The following is a 15,540-nucleotide window of genomic DNA, read 5'->3' as shown; positions in this document are numbered from 1 at the left end:
TCGATTTAATGTCTGAGCAGCAGTGAGTCACAGATCGTGTCAGGCACCACACTTGCCTGCTGGAAAGTCAAAGTGATGTTTTACTACGCGCTGATTGAGGAAGTAGATGCGTGCGTGTTAATGTACTGTCCCCATTTAGGGTAGATACCTTCGTCTCACCGTGCCTCACTCATGGGACAGAACAAGTTGATCTCCTACAAAGATCGGTGTTTAGATGCGCGAGGAGCGGAAGCGGAGCTCTCCACGCGCACTTGGAAAGCCCGCTCTGCACGCGCTGACCAGGGCGAGCTCGGGAGGGGCGGTCACCCTTCGCAGGCTGAGTCACCCTGGCCGGAAAGTGCAAGTCACTTCCAGGGTCGGGCCGGAGGGGTGCACCGGCAAATAGTGACTGTTACCCCCACACCAGCTGTAGTAAAGCCTGCTCCCTCATCACTTTCCCTCTCCGAGGCGTATGTAGTATGCGTGGCGGGCAGCCCCTCAGACCTCCTCACACTGCCATAGCGGGAAGTGGAGGCCGTGTGGAGTAGGGGCGGCGGCCGGAGGGCTGGGCTGCTCTCACCTGGCAGTCGCCCCCCCTCCCCCCGCTCTCTATGCGGGATCATCGTGGTCTGCGCGGGAACTCACCTCACCGGACTGGAGGAGGGGGTCCCCTCAGACGCTCCTTATACGGCCGGTCCTGTCTCACCTGGGCCGGCTCCAGGCGCGCCTTGTAAGGTCGTCCACCCCGCGGCCAGTCCTGGGGCTCCCCCCGGCCCAGGGCCTAATATGGAGAGATAGGGAAGACATTCTTGCCGGTGCGCCGCGGGGGAGGGAGTGCCCGGGCTGTATAAAGACCTTCTGGGAGCACTGCCCGGTCGAGCTGGAGAGCTAGCAACAACGCGCCCCCTACACCGCCCAGCCGGAGCTAGAAAGTAGCTGCCTAAGGTAAGACAGGCGTCAGCGGGACCCGCGGAGGAGGAATGGAGTAGAGATCAGCGGGGGTTGATGGGGGAGTGCATGTTCGTTGTTTACCAAGGACCTGGAAGACTTTCTGGGGTTCACGCCACTGGGAAAAACCATAATAATTTACATATTTAAAAGAAGGGACGTTAGAAAAAACGTACGCGTTGTAGGAGGCACCAGGGTTTATTTCTTGGTATTCCAGCTGAGAAGAAACTAACAAAGCGAAGACCTGTTGCTTGTGTGCGTCACATACACCCGTAGGAGTTTTAGTTAAACACAAGCTTATTGCACTGAGATAGTAGTTTGACAGCCGGTGACTGATAAGGATTAGAAAATTCAGGAGGAGGCTGCACGTGTAAAGGAAATGTTGACAATGCTTTGAATGTTAAGGTACACGCACTTCTCTAATTCGACTGAAAAATATCCGCACTTCTCAGTAGGGCTGCAATTCTTTTAATGGGAGAGTACTGGCAATTCTCACTGGTATAGTGAGTACCAGTACACAAACTTCTATCAGCCTCATGCATCAAGCCAAAATCCAGTCTGTAAAATACCGATTCGCTAATAGCTCCCGGTAGCGAGTTAAAAATACCCAATCCATCAACCCAAAAGCAAAAATCGCTATTTAAGGAATCCCTAAATAGCGATTCCTTAAATAGCGATAGCATTTAAGGAATCCCAAATTGAGATTCCTTAAATGCAATGTATGAAAGTTAAAAAATTAGCGAATTCGCTAATAGGGGGAGCAAATTACCATGAAGATGAACTGCATGGTAATATGCTAAAAGTTTGAAAAATGCACTTTTGTGCATTTTTCAAAGTTTCATGTTGCGCACACACATGCCCTTAGAGCATGTGTGTGTGCAACATATGTGCACATATCAATTTCAGGGGTGCAATAGGGTGTCATTTTGACACCCTCGCACCCTTGAAATTGCATGAGCAATTTGCGAGAACCTACTGGTACTCGCAATTTGCTCATGCAATCTCCAATTCATTCCTATGGGCCTGGAGGCCCATAGGAATGATTGGGACGGCATTCCTTAATTGCTACTCGCAATTTGCTAGTCGCTATTAAGGAAAGTTAAGGAATCGCTATTTGAATAGCGATTCCTACATGCATAGCCTTTTGCTATTCCTTATTAGCGATTCCTTATTTTTCGCTAATAAGGAATCGCAAATGGCATTGTTGATGCATGTGCCCCTATATTTCCAATTCAAGCGCTGAATATTAATATTTGGTATTTAAAATAATTGATGATTACGATTTATGGAAACAGACGTAGTTTATACAATACTATTTAGTGTCATACATGATAGACTAAAAGGATGCCCCATTCCCTCAACACTTTCTCATATTTCTCTCGCCACTTTTTTATTTCTCCACTTTTCATGCCTCCGTTCTACCTGTCTCTCGCTCCCGCTCTCTCCCGCTCTCTCCCACTCTCTCTCCCTCTCTCTCTCTCTCTCTCTCTCTCTCTCTCTCTCTCCCCCCCCTCTCTCTCTCTCTCTCTCTATATATATATATATATATATATATATATATATATATATATACATACATACACACAGACAGGTACTAGAGATGTATACATAAAGGCACACAAATATGTATGTATGTACATAAGTGTGTGTGAGTGTTCATAAAGGAACATTTGATGATTCAGGTCTCAAGTACTAGTGTGGGGGCTCACAAAGTTAGACAGAATGGGTGTGACATCACTGTTTGTGACATCACAGGAAGTGACATCACAGCCCATGAAATCGCATGGGGCATCGCAGGTAGAGGCACCAGGAAGTGACAACAGATCTTAAAACCTCACATATGTTTAGCAGGCCTTTCATGGGTACATTTGAGCACATTACAATATTTAACCAATTAGATTTTGCATTGGGGTTGTGCCAAAATATTGACACAACCCAGATGCAAAATCTAGGCCTTAACTTATAAAAACAAAATTAAAACCCTGCCACAAAGAAATTGGCAAACAGGAGAAATGTCGCAGTAAATCTGTTCTGCCTAATTGGTTGCAAAGTCTGTATTTTTAAAAATCTTATGGGGTTAAAGTACCTGCTGCATAGATCTTTGAGTGGCAGGTAAATCTCAGGATATAATAATAATGGTAAGATAACTTTGAAGGATAACGCATTTGCTGGAGAAATTTGTGTTTTGCCTAGTCCTAGTTTCGAATCAAAGAACATAGAGGGTTAATATGTCTCCTGAAAAGCACATTTCATAACACACAGATGACATATTTATTTTATGTAAATGGGTAAGTGGGTTACTGCTTTTAAGACAGAGATCCTTTTGTTACTTGCAGTTTATAAATTGTAATGCTTCCAATATAGCATGTGGTTCCCACACCCTGTAACCGTCACTGTCTTATGTAGCACATCCTTAATATTGATGTACACACATAAGACTTATTGTCAATGTATAATGTGTACGTGTGATGTAAATTGCTCTGACACCCTGCATTGGAATGGGTAGTGACACTACTCATTCCAATGCAGGGTGTTGGAGCACTTTACATCACACGTACAGAAATAACAATTTAAATACCATTATTTTGTTATATTTATTTTATAGTGCTCTAGCACTACTGTAGTGCTAAAGCACTTTAAAATAAATAAAACAAAATAGTGGTATTTGAATTACTATTTGTATAAATACTAGGGCGACCAACACATCTGACATTCTTACAGTTGATGCATATCTCTTGTGTACAAGGATTAAACAAAGTCAAAAACATTTTTGTGAAGTGACACTCAACTGAAAGTGGCCAGCTTCGCAGCACGGTAGACAGCGTCTACCCTCTGAAAATAGTGGCGAGACGGCGTCTACCGAGTTCTACCCCTCGACTCGAGTCCTGTGATTAATACCATGAACTTCTTCAAATCTCTTAATTCCGAATACTCTCGTCCAGTAACTGCTTTCATTACCTCAGACTTAATTCTTGTATCTTTGAGGGACAGCTATGTTCACATTATTAATACGTGAATGGGAAGGACAAGATTGAAGACTAAATAGCAAATCACATGGCCACAAGCAAGGCAGGAAGAATGCAATTGGAACAGTTTAGTAATTACGCATAGTTAATTAAATGCTTATACTAACGCCGATCTCAATAAAATTAAAACTTATAAAAATAGGAGAAATCCAAAGACAAGAAAAATAGAAGGAAACATATGCTTATTATTCACACACGAACATCTCTTATACCATGGTGATTTCAATATGCATGCAACGATCAGGTTGTCTGATAAATCTTAGAGTGCCTACATGTTTTTAAAAAATCCATCTCACTAACGAAAGGAAGGCAGAAGGAAACCGTTTTTATTGCATAATTGGTGATTTGGGCGTGGAAAGCAAAGAACATGTGAGTGAAAGAAAGCATAGATATGTTAAGTAAGTTATTTTACAGGACAGAGTCCCACCCGATTGTATTATGTTAATGAAGGGACACCTTTGTCACAAAACTATATTCGTTTATTATCTCGTATTTTTAGGATATAATCCCATTTGTAACTCCGGATGTTTTGCTTTGCTAACTTCTATGTAATGTCTATTAGAGAAATAAAATCTCCAAGCTCCTGAACGTCTATGCACAACAGAAAGACGCTCCTTCACGCCCAGGCCTATATCGAGCCTTTTTACCCAAAAGTAAGCAGGTGCACAAATAATCACGATTCCCAGCAAAAGCTCAGAATAATTTCATGATCTGAAGGAAGTGCCATTTTAATTATGACCTTGTCCTTCATATATGGATACTCATCAGACATGCTCCACAAACCTCAATCACACATGCTCAACCGACTTCAACCAGACATGCTCAACAGTTATGGATCACACATGTATGACAGAGATCCATCAAATATGATTAATAGATATGTATAAGACATGTTCAACAGACAGTGATCACACATGCTCAACAGTCAGTCCTCAGACTTGTTCTGACATCAATCACAAATCCTCAACAGTCATCAGACATGTTCAGCAGACATCCAACAGACATGTTCAACAGACATCAATCACACATCTTCTACAGACATGCTCAACAGACTTTAATCAGGCATGCTCAACATAGAGCAATCACACATTCTCAACAGTCCTGTTTATCAGACATGATCAAAAGACATGCTCAACAGACATCTATCAGATGTTCACCGATCACAAAGCAGCTTTTCTGAAGTTCCAGTGGAGTCAAAGCATGTTAACTGAATGTTACTGATAAGTCCAGGGGAAATGCATCTGGGAATGTTGAACATCTTGAAAAATGTCTGCTGTTGGCTTGTAACATACTATTTAGAGCCCCAATTCACATAAATTGGAACATTATTGTGAGGATTTGTTCGGAATCATTGTTGGGTTGGCTTTTCCCGGTGAAAAGTTTAATATTTTGGGTCCGATTATGATGTCTGGCGGATCGCCACCAATAGGCCGTCGGTCGCGGTCTGCCCGACATCTAAGGCTGCGGTCTGACTGCCACATAATGATGCAGTTGGTCGCAGCACAGCGGTCGGAAGACCAACCAATGCTTCCGACATGCGTAATCCATACAATGACAGGATTACAATGTCCTTTTTCCCTCTGCCTTTACATGGTGGTCCCACTGCCATGTAAAGGCAGACAGAATGACTTTAGGGGCCTATAGATGAGCCCCTGTGGGCCTCTGCTATGAGCCCCTGTGGGCCTCTGCTATGAGCCCAGGGGGGCACATGTGGTGCCCCCCCAAACTTCCATACACGGTGTGCCAGGCACCACATGGTGCCTGACACACGATGCATGGATGTTTGAAAACATGCCTTTTTCAATTGTGGCTGGTGCTGCGGCCCTTCTCTGGGCTGCAGCACATGCCGCAATTGAAAAAGGTATGTTAAGACCGAAGTCAGTCGCATCGTAATAAGGCGGATGCAGCCACCGACTACATGTCAGGCGGGCCCCATCCTGATACGATTGTGGTCAGACGCTTGTCCGACGCCATCGTAATGAGGCCCTTAGTGTCTGAGATATCATTCTGAGGTAAAATCCGCTAATATATGGATACAGGAAAAGGTGAATGTATTTACTGCAGTGGTCGAGAGGCTAGATGATAACTGTAAAAGAGCCATTTCTGTTGAGGTTTTGTTTGTTCAGCAACCCTTTCCAAGAAACAGTGGCACCAATTTTAAAATAGGAAGGGTGACAGAGTTTGATCTAAACACAGGCACGAGGTTAGAAGGATAGCATGTGTCAGGAGGAAGTTTCTCCTCTGGTTTAGAAGGCATATCAGGCTCTGTTGTAACCCTTCTCACTATCTGTGTGCTCTTGTGTTTTTTTGGCTCAGCCTCTGAAAGACAGGTATCATCATGTGTGACGACGAAGAGACAACCGCACTTGTGTGTGACAACGGCTCCGGTCTTGTGAAAGCTGGGTTTGCTGGGGATGACGCCCCAAGAGCAGTGTTCCCATCCATTGTTGGACGCCCCCGCCACCAGGTAAGGAGCCACAAGCCCCTACGAATAGCATGTTCCTGCTCACATTTGTGTGTGATTTATAGACAGACGGTGCATAATATCAATATTGTATTATGGCCCTATAATGCCATTATTGGGTTCCGGTGACATAACAATGATAGGCAGTGCTGAATAGTTTGTAAATGTCATCAGAGCCCTGGGGTTGTGTGGCACCATAATAAACAATCTAATTGTTATGTATACATTAATTAAATTAGCATTCCATAAAAGACATGCCATTTTCGGACTGCAAACTGCTTAGCCAAAGAAGTTAGCTGGATAATGTACAGCATTTGTCTGTAATAAGAATAATTGAACAATAATTTCGATTAATTGTCTTGTCTAAAGGAAAATCGGCTCTAGCGCCTATTCTTTGCCATGTTCTGCCAATAATGGACAACTGATTGCACAGAATGTTTGTTTTTGCATTCAAGATTGAGATGTTCTCATTTTGTAATCCATTTCTCTGCATGTCAGTTTTTTTTACATGTCATTTTTTTTTTACATGTAGAGATATTATGTTCCGTATTAGTGCATGTTTGAAAAATGTCGGAAACCGGTTTAGGGGTTTTAGAGAAAATTACTTTTAAATTGGTGACATCATGTACTTATACTTGAGGCTAAGTGGAGACAGTAATATTTTTTTCTTTCGCTCCTAGGAGTGAGCAATGTGCAAGACATAACATGAGCCTAAACATAATTTTTCTTTCACCTCTGTACACAAACACATGTATGGAACAATGAAGAGAACTTCAATTGTGGTTTTCTTTCACTATATATACATAATGACGTGCAAAACTGAATGCAAATCTAACAGGGAATAATTCCTTCATTATTCATGCGCAATAGCTAAGTGATACTAATACCTTTTCTACTTTTATTTCAACACAGAAAGACAGACACACATATTTACTCTATTAACTCAGGCAAAAACATTCATACACACAACTATTGTTATATCTTAACTTACACTCAATTTCCCATCCATTTCACGTAGGAACTTGTACATAGTTTAAGGCCTGATTCGCAAAGGAAAACACGGTCGCAAACATGAGTTTACAAAATTTACTTTTTTATGCCTACAAGGAATTCGCAAAGGGGTTCCTGAAGTCATATGTGCATTTACGAGTGTGGATTTCTCTGTGATAAATGTGGAGGAATCTGCATACGTAATACATAAATCCCACTAAAGGAATGGGAACTAGGCATTCCAAGGCATGGCTTGCCTTGACAGTTTGGGGATGCCCAGGCACAAACACATATGTTTGCAGGCATTACCAAACCCCCTTGGTTTCCTTCCCAGCCTAGAAATGGTCAGAGATTTACTCTGACCAAGTAGTGGGGTAACTCCCATTTGGAATGGGAAAGGAACGAATCGCCCCAGGATTTCCTGGTGGTAGTAGAGAAGTGCTTTCTCCACATGAAAGCTGCATTCAAAAATTGGTTAAGCTACATTGTGTTTACTACATGGAGACTTATTACACCCCTGGATAGACAGTCTGAGCATTAGAGTCGTATGAACTGGATCAGCCAATAAGTTCAAGATATATTCTGCTTATTTTGATGTTTTGTTAGTGGAAGCAGAGATGGTTAAAGGTCCTGTTTTTTATGCATATGTATTCCACAGGGCGTCATGGTGGGTATGGGGCAGAAGGACTCCTACGTTGGGGATGAAGCTCAGAGCAAGAGGGGTATCCTGACCCTGAAGTATCCCATTGAACACGGCATCATTACCAACTGGGACGATATGGAGAAGATCTGGCACCACACCTTCTACAATGAGCTCCGTGTGGCCCCAGAGGAGCACCCCACCTTGCTCACTGAGGCCCCACTCAACCCCAAAGCCAATCGTGAGAAGATGACACAGATCATGTTTGAGACCTTTAATGTCCCTGCCATGTATGTGGCCATCCAAGCTGTACTTTCTCTCTATGCATCTGGCCGTACCACCGGTAAGACTTTCATTCCGCTCTCTTTTTCTCATCAGGATCATTCCTAATATCAATTCCTCACTCCCTGTTATAAGGGCCATTCTTCACTTCCTGACATAGCCATTCCTAGCCTCCTCACTTACATTTCTCATTTCACGTTAAGAAAACCATTCTTCACCTCCTCTCTCACTTCCTGTTATCTGGAACACTTCTGACTTCCGCACTTCCAGTCTTCACTTTCTATTACCAAGACCACTCCTTGCTATCTGCTATCAGGACCAGTTGCTCACTTTATTTCCTCGCTTCCTGTTATCAGGAGCATTCTACATTTCCTCACTTCCATTTTTCATTTCCTGTTATCGAAACCATGTTTCACTTTGTCTCTCACACCCTGTTAGCAGGACCATTCCTCGCTGCCTATTATCAAAACCTTCCTTATTCCTTTGCTCGCTTCTTATAATTAGGACCACTCTTTCTGAGAAGTAGTACCCACAAACATCGCAAGTATATTTTCTGTAGTTGTGCAGGGTTATCATGCACTGAAAACATGGTTACATAATTTTCCAATAAGAAATGTGCATTCTGCCAACATGGCATCACCAGGTGATGCCTCCATTGCTCAGCTGATGCAGTTGTTCTTAAATGATCACATTCTCAAAGTCTTTAGTGCAGCTGTTCCTAACCTTTTGACTTCTCTGGGGCCCCATTAATTCATTATTGAAAGTTAGGAACCATAGCCTAAGCAATCTCTATGTTTTGAACATCATACAAATGCACACATTTCTAAATATTTTCTTTCACAAACAAAAAATACAAAAAATCAACATTTTAATATTAATAGGAAGGTTGGAGCTTATCAAAATGTGGTTTTATTTCTAAATGATAAAATGACATGTTAGGCTCTAGCATATCGCTTTGCGTTTTTTGCCTTTAATGTATCCACTCTTTTTGTCAGCGCATCCTAATGCTTCAATTGAGGCTACCAATCGTTTATGCTACTGATTGCTATGCTTGTCTATTCCCAAAAGTTAAGATTAGGATGGCAACCTAGTTTTTACACTCCAGATTCAAATGACTTCACATTTACCGAACGTTTTTAAATAAAAAAATCTTATCTATATTGTATTGTAATTGCATTTATATAGCACTTACTACCCCTGACGAGGCGTCGAAGCGATGTACATATATTTTTCAAATCTGCTAATATTTTTTTATTTTCTAAACAGTTATTACCCCCTAAGTATGTGTGATGGACCCCCGAAGGGTTCATGGACCACAGGTTAAAAACTGCTGGTTTAGGGGCACATGCATCAACATAAGGAATTGCAATTCCTAAATAGCGATTTTTAAGGAATGGCTATTCCTTATGCATGTAGGAATCGCAAAATAAATTGCGATTTCCCCCACATTACCTAATAGCGATTTGCCAATTTCGAATCACTATTAGGTAATGTCACTCCATTCATTCCTATAGACCTATTGGCCCATTGGAATGAATGGGAATGCATTCGCAATTTGCGATTACCAAATTGGTAATTGCAACTTGCGAATGCAATTACAAGGGTGCCAGGGGGCCTAAGGCACCCTGAGGCACCCCCCCCCCAAAAGGAAGGTGTGCACATGTGGCGCACACACATGTCACTTTGAAAAATTCACTTTTGTGCATTCTTCAACGTGGGAACGCCTTCCCTGCATACATTTTACCTGCTGCAGGTATAATGTGGCGCAGGCCTGTACAAACTGACACATTGGGCTCATACGCCACTTTGTAAATGTGGAGCAGTGTGGAGCACTGATTGCACTGCCACTGTGTCAATAAAAAAATACGCAGTGGTGGTGCTAACTCATTGCAAATATGTCCCTAAATCAGTGCCTCAGTTAAGGGCAACAGTGTTCCTTGCCTAAAGTGAAAGCAGATGTGGTGGTGTCGTCTCTTACTCCTTCCTTTCTGATACTTCTCTGACAGAAAGTTTCTCAATTGCCCTAAATTTGCATGACCTTTTTAAAATATCCAAACTTTATGCAACAGTTCCATAGTGCGTAAAATCTGTGGGAAACGCAGGAATTTGCATTTTCGTAGAAAATTAGTTGCCTCAAGTTTTTATTTTGCTAAACTATAACACAAATAGAGATCCATCTTATCTCCTGTTGTGATGCCTTGGTATACATTGATAAATATGGCTTTGCTTAAGCGTTGCCATCTAGAAGTAATATGACAAATGAGGAAGTGGTGATGTTGGATTCCAAGGTTGAGTACTGACCGTTGAGTGGTCTCGTTGCAGGTATTGTGCTGGACTCCGGAGATGGTGTCACTCACAATGTCCCAATCTATGAAGGCTACGCCCTGCCCCACGCCATCATGCGCCTGGACCTGGCTGGCCGTGACCTGACTGATTACCTGATGAAGATCCTAACGGAGCGTGGCTACTCTTTTGTTACCACAGGTAGGAGTTCAGTCCGAAGGCCGCCTGCATTCAGCTGACCTGCGGGAAAAGCTGCGGCCCTGGCCCCTTCCTCGCGCTACAGCCATGCATTTCTATACAGACTGAGCATTATAGTGCATCAACTAAGCTATAGGCGGCAATAATGTAAAATATATTTTTCTGTGTGAAGAAAGATGCCTGTGATGAAAGCTATCTCATAGCATGCCTTTTCTAACCAGGGAGAGAGAGTCTTATAGTCACATTTTATGTTCGTATTTGTAAACACGTTACACTTTCTCTTTTCTAAAATCAGTAATTCCAAAGGCATTCGCAATGAAGCACAATATCTCCTCTGCGCTGCTAAATATCTCTCTTGCGTATTCCCAAATGTCGTGTGAGGTGCTGGAGCCCGCTGGGGTGACAGGCGGTGCCGCTGAACAGGAAGTGCCGCTCGTGACTTTAAGATTAAGCATTCAGAGTGACTAGGGATATATCGATGCAGTTTATGATGTATGGGTTCTCTCTGTCGTGTAACGTCCTCTGATCCTTGGTTCGTTCTCTCTCACTCAGCTGAGCGTGAGATTGTCCGTGACATCAAGGAGAAGCTGTGCTATGTGGCTCTGGACTTTGAGAATGAGATGGCGACCGCTGCTTCTTCCTCCTCCCTGGAGAAGAGCTATGAGCTGCCTGACGGGCAGGTCATCACCATTGGCAACGAGCGTTTCCGCTGCCCCGAAACCCTCTTCCAGCCCTCCTTCATTGGTAAATCATGAGTAACCGCAGAGAAATGCGTACATCTTTGAGACCCTCCTTCAAACCCTTTCAGTCACTTCCCAAGGCAATGCGTTGATTTGTCCTGTGTGTCCCTGCCAGGTATGGAGTCCGCCGGCATCCATGAGACAACCTACAACAGCATCATGAAGTGCGACATCGACATCAGGAAGGACCTGTACGCCAACAACGTCATGTCCGGAGGCACCACCATGTATCCCGGTATTGCTGACCGCATGCAGAAGGAGATCACTGCCCTGGCACCCAGCACCATGAAGATCAAGGTAGGCTTTAGACTGGGGGCCTTTCGTGAGACTACCACACTGAAGAACCAATACCAGTACATAGGGAAAGCTATAGATTCTATAATTAAGACTGGTGTGGACAGGTTAAGCAGTAGTTATGTAGAAATCTATGGATAGATCACAGATCTCAAGGCTTTCTTCATCAGAGGTGAAAAGCACACCAAGTATTTGCTTGGCTATTTCAAATAGTAAAAACATGGGTTTTATAATAAAGACTGCAAAATTATGAGCACCAGGATGGAAAGAAAAAACAGAATTTGTTCTAGTAAGCATACCAAGCATGTGGGAACTTGAGACCTCTGGTACTGCACGTTTTAGTCCGGGCCTCTGCAATATTGCGGAAGGAGAGGGCCAAATTATGCAGCAGGGTTGAGTAAATTATGCAGCAAGAAAAGTCAAATTATGCTGCATAACGCAGCACATTTTAGAACAGTATTACAGCTTTATGTTGGCAATTCTACACTTATTAACGCCGCCTGGGCATTGGTTGCACCTCTTTGGTACCAGTTTAACACCCAAATATAGCAATAAGCAACAGAAAGGTGACCAGTCCAGCTTTGCAGAGGGCCTTTCAGTGAGCTGTAACACCCATCACCACATTTTTAGTAACGTTTGAACCGTTCGAGGTAGAAGCCACATGTTTTTTTTTATGTTAATGTGCAGATTATGTGGAAGACGATGGATTATGTTGAAATGAGGCAAATCTATGTTCATGCGAAAATCGCACCGGCCGCAAAATCCCTTAATTTCAGTGGCCCAGATTATAGTGTACAAAGTATAGAAAAATAAATGCACATATATACTGAGGCTATATGAAAATACACCATAATTATATTTAATTGATGCTTTTGATTCGACAAATTATTCCTCAGGAGAACAAGAAAACCAGATACAAGTGTCCTTCCGTCTGGGTCCAATACCCCTACCAGCGCTCCATGTTTAGAAAAGACATTAATTATTCTGTACCTAGAAGTGTCCGTTTTTTATAAATTGGATCTTTTTTCTAAATTCAAATTAACACCTATTGCCCTACTACATATTTTAAAGGGGGTTCGAACAATCTTCCTTTTCACGACCCAAATATCATTCTGTTTAATGCTATAAATAGGGTAGGACTGGCCCACAGGGCAATCAGGCAGTACCAGATGGGCTGGTCTGACAGGTCGGGATGTGGTGTGGCTGTTGTGGGCCTGTCTTATGGTCTGATTGGCCGTTTTTTACTGTTATTTACATGATATTTAAACAAACATTACCTGAGGGAAGCTGAAATCGACGCAGTCTCCCCTCCCTTACAAAACACTTATTCACCGTGTCTTTGGAAGCTCAAAATTGCCCCAATTTGGAAACATGGGCCACTTTTTTAGCTATCTGATTTGCAAAGAGAGCAGCTTTTATTTTGGGGACAGAGTATGTTTTTGTCCTAGTCCGACCCTGGTTATGAAGTAAGAAGTCAAGGTGCGGATATCTGTGTACGTTTACCACCCCAGAGTTTGTGTTATGTTATTTCATTTTAACAAGACCTTTTCATCCGTTGTCCTTACTTTGCCTTGTTAAGCACGGTGGGAGAGATGATGATTGTCTGGAAGCAGAGCTTTGCCAGTATACCGCTGCTTTAGTTTTGAGTTGTCCTTAAGGTTTGCCGGGTTTCTTTCACAGATCATTGCTCCCCCTGAGCGCAAGTACTCTGTCTGGATCGGTGGTTCCATCCTGGCCTCCCTGTCCACCTTCCAACAGATGTGGATCACCAAGCAGGAGTACGACGAGGCAGGACCCTCCATTGTCCACCGAAAGTGCTTCTAAACGTGCTTCTGCCCCCACCAAGGCCCACCTTCGGAATGGAGATGCAATAAAGTTCAACAGCCCCATAACCAGTCTCTTTTGTAACAAATTTCGAAACTCTTGCTGCCATCACGATGTTGACTCAAAGTGTATGTAAAAGTGTACATAAAATGTTAAATTATTTCACGTCGTTTTGTTGTCATTTCTAAAACAAAATCATGTACATGATTGAATGTTGCTGCTTGACTACTCAACATTTGGGGTACAATGACTGGGTACAACTTGCAATGCACAGATTGGATGGCACAGGTAGGGTGCAACATTTCCCACCCTATCCCAATGTGGTAATGTACTTTTACTTGTGAGGGCCACTGAAAACCATGCGTACAGAGAAAAGTGCCTGTTCTGATTACAACAGCACATTAGGGAGAATGCCCAGAAGGCATCCACATTCATTTCCATAACCTCCAATGCCTCCCAGTGGAATCATGCACAACATTCACAATGCATGTTCCGGCATATTAGACAGCCATACTCGGTGATCACGATTCTTTCAGGTCTCAGTCAAGTCCAAAATATGATTGGATGAGTCAACGGGGTAGTTATCAATAGTGTAGCAGGTGCAGTGGCAATGGGGCTCAGGGTTCTGAAGGGTCCACTTCACCCTAATAACCAAACCAGGGGATGAGAAGCCCAGTTTTCTTGCTTGTATTAGGGCCCAAGGTACGCTACTGGGACGAGCAGGACTTCTTGACAAACTAACACTGGTCTGCTATGCACACTTAAAATATATTCCAAAGGGACATACAGACATATATACTGTGGCATCCTCGTCAAAATCCATAAACCCATCTGGTCTTTCACCTCTCTGTTCCACAACAATTGTTTATTCCAAAGTCTCAGAACCCTTCTCGCATTCACACTCCGTTCATCTATTGCCTCTAACTTAATCAACAGTCCCTGCATTGACAACCGTATCGATTTTGATTCCATTGCAAACACGCCAAATGCCAGCAACAGCTACTTCAGGGTTTTCAGTATCCCACGGTGTCATGTAGTTTCCACCTCACAGTAGGAACTGTACGTTGGTGGACAGCATAACTATTGGAATAGTGCCAGACTGATTCTATGCACCCCCTCAGGATATGTTGTCCTAGAGACCAGTTAGCTCACAGTGCCACCATATGGCCCCCTACCAGCGCTCCATGTTTAGAAAAGACATACATGATTCTGTTCCTAGAAGTGCCTGTTTATTATGAATTCTAGCATTTTCCTAAATTGAAATGAACACCGATTGCCCTACTACACATTTCAAAGGGGGTTCAAACTTTCTTTCTTTTCGCACCCAAATATCTGACTAACACTATATATAGGGTCGGACTGGCAATCTGACAATACCTGATGGCCTGGTCTGACAGGTCAGGATGTGGTTTGGCTGTTGTGGGCCTGTCTTATGGTCTGATGGGTGGGTTTTTACTGTTATTTACATGATATTTAAACAAACATTACCTGCAGGAAGCTGAAATCGATGCAGTTTCCCCCCACCTTGCAAAACACTTATTCATCATGTCTTTGGAAGTTCAGCATTGCCCCAATTTGGAACCATGGGCCACTATTTGAGCTCTCTGATTTTCTAAGAGAGCAGCTTTTATTTTGGTGAGCACACAGTCTGCTGTGCACACTGAACATATATTTCAAAGGGACATATAGACACACATACCGTGGCAGTCCCATCAAAATCCATAAACCCATCTGGTCTTTCACCTCTCTCTTCCACAACAATTGTTTATTTCAAAGTCTCAGAACCCATCTCACAATCACACCCAGTTAATCTATTGCCTTTAACTTAATCAACAGCCCCTGTTGACAGCCGCACCGAGTTTGAATCCACTG

General features: G+C 43.0%; 1 protein-coding gene across 1 annotated transcript; it reads left to right on the top strand.

Moving 5' to 3' along the window:
* The first annotated feature begins 856 nt into the window (after positions 1–856).
* On the top strand, positions 857–13,830 carry ACTA1 (actin alpha 1, skeletal muscle). Its single transcript, XM_085611953.1, has 7 exons — positions 857–924; positions 6,270–6,420; positions 8,066–8,390; positions 10,652–10,813; positions 11,363–11,554; positions 11,666–11,847; positions 13,525–13,830. Exons 2-7 carry the CDS (start codon positions 6,292–6,294, stop codon positions 13,666–13,668), a joined length of 1,134 nt encoding a protein of 377 aa, XP_085468079.1. The 5' UTR covers positions 857–924; positions 6,270–6,291; the 3' UTR covers positions 13,669–13,830.
* Positions 13,831–15,540: the final 1,710 nt, after the last annotated feature.

The sequence above is a fragment of the Triturus cristatus genome, chromosome 6 (assembly GCF_964204655.1).
Source record: "Triturus cristatus chromosome 6, aTriCri1.1, whole genome shotgun sequence".
In the NCBI taxonomy this organism is placed as follows: Eukaryota; Metazoa; Chordata; class Amphibia; order Caudata; family Salamandridae; genus Triturus; species Triturus cristatus.
This window is presented reverse-complemented; position numbering and strand designations above follow the sequence as displayed.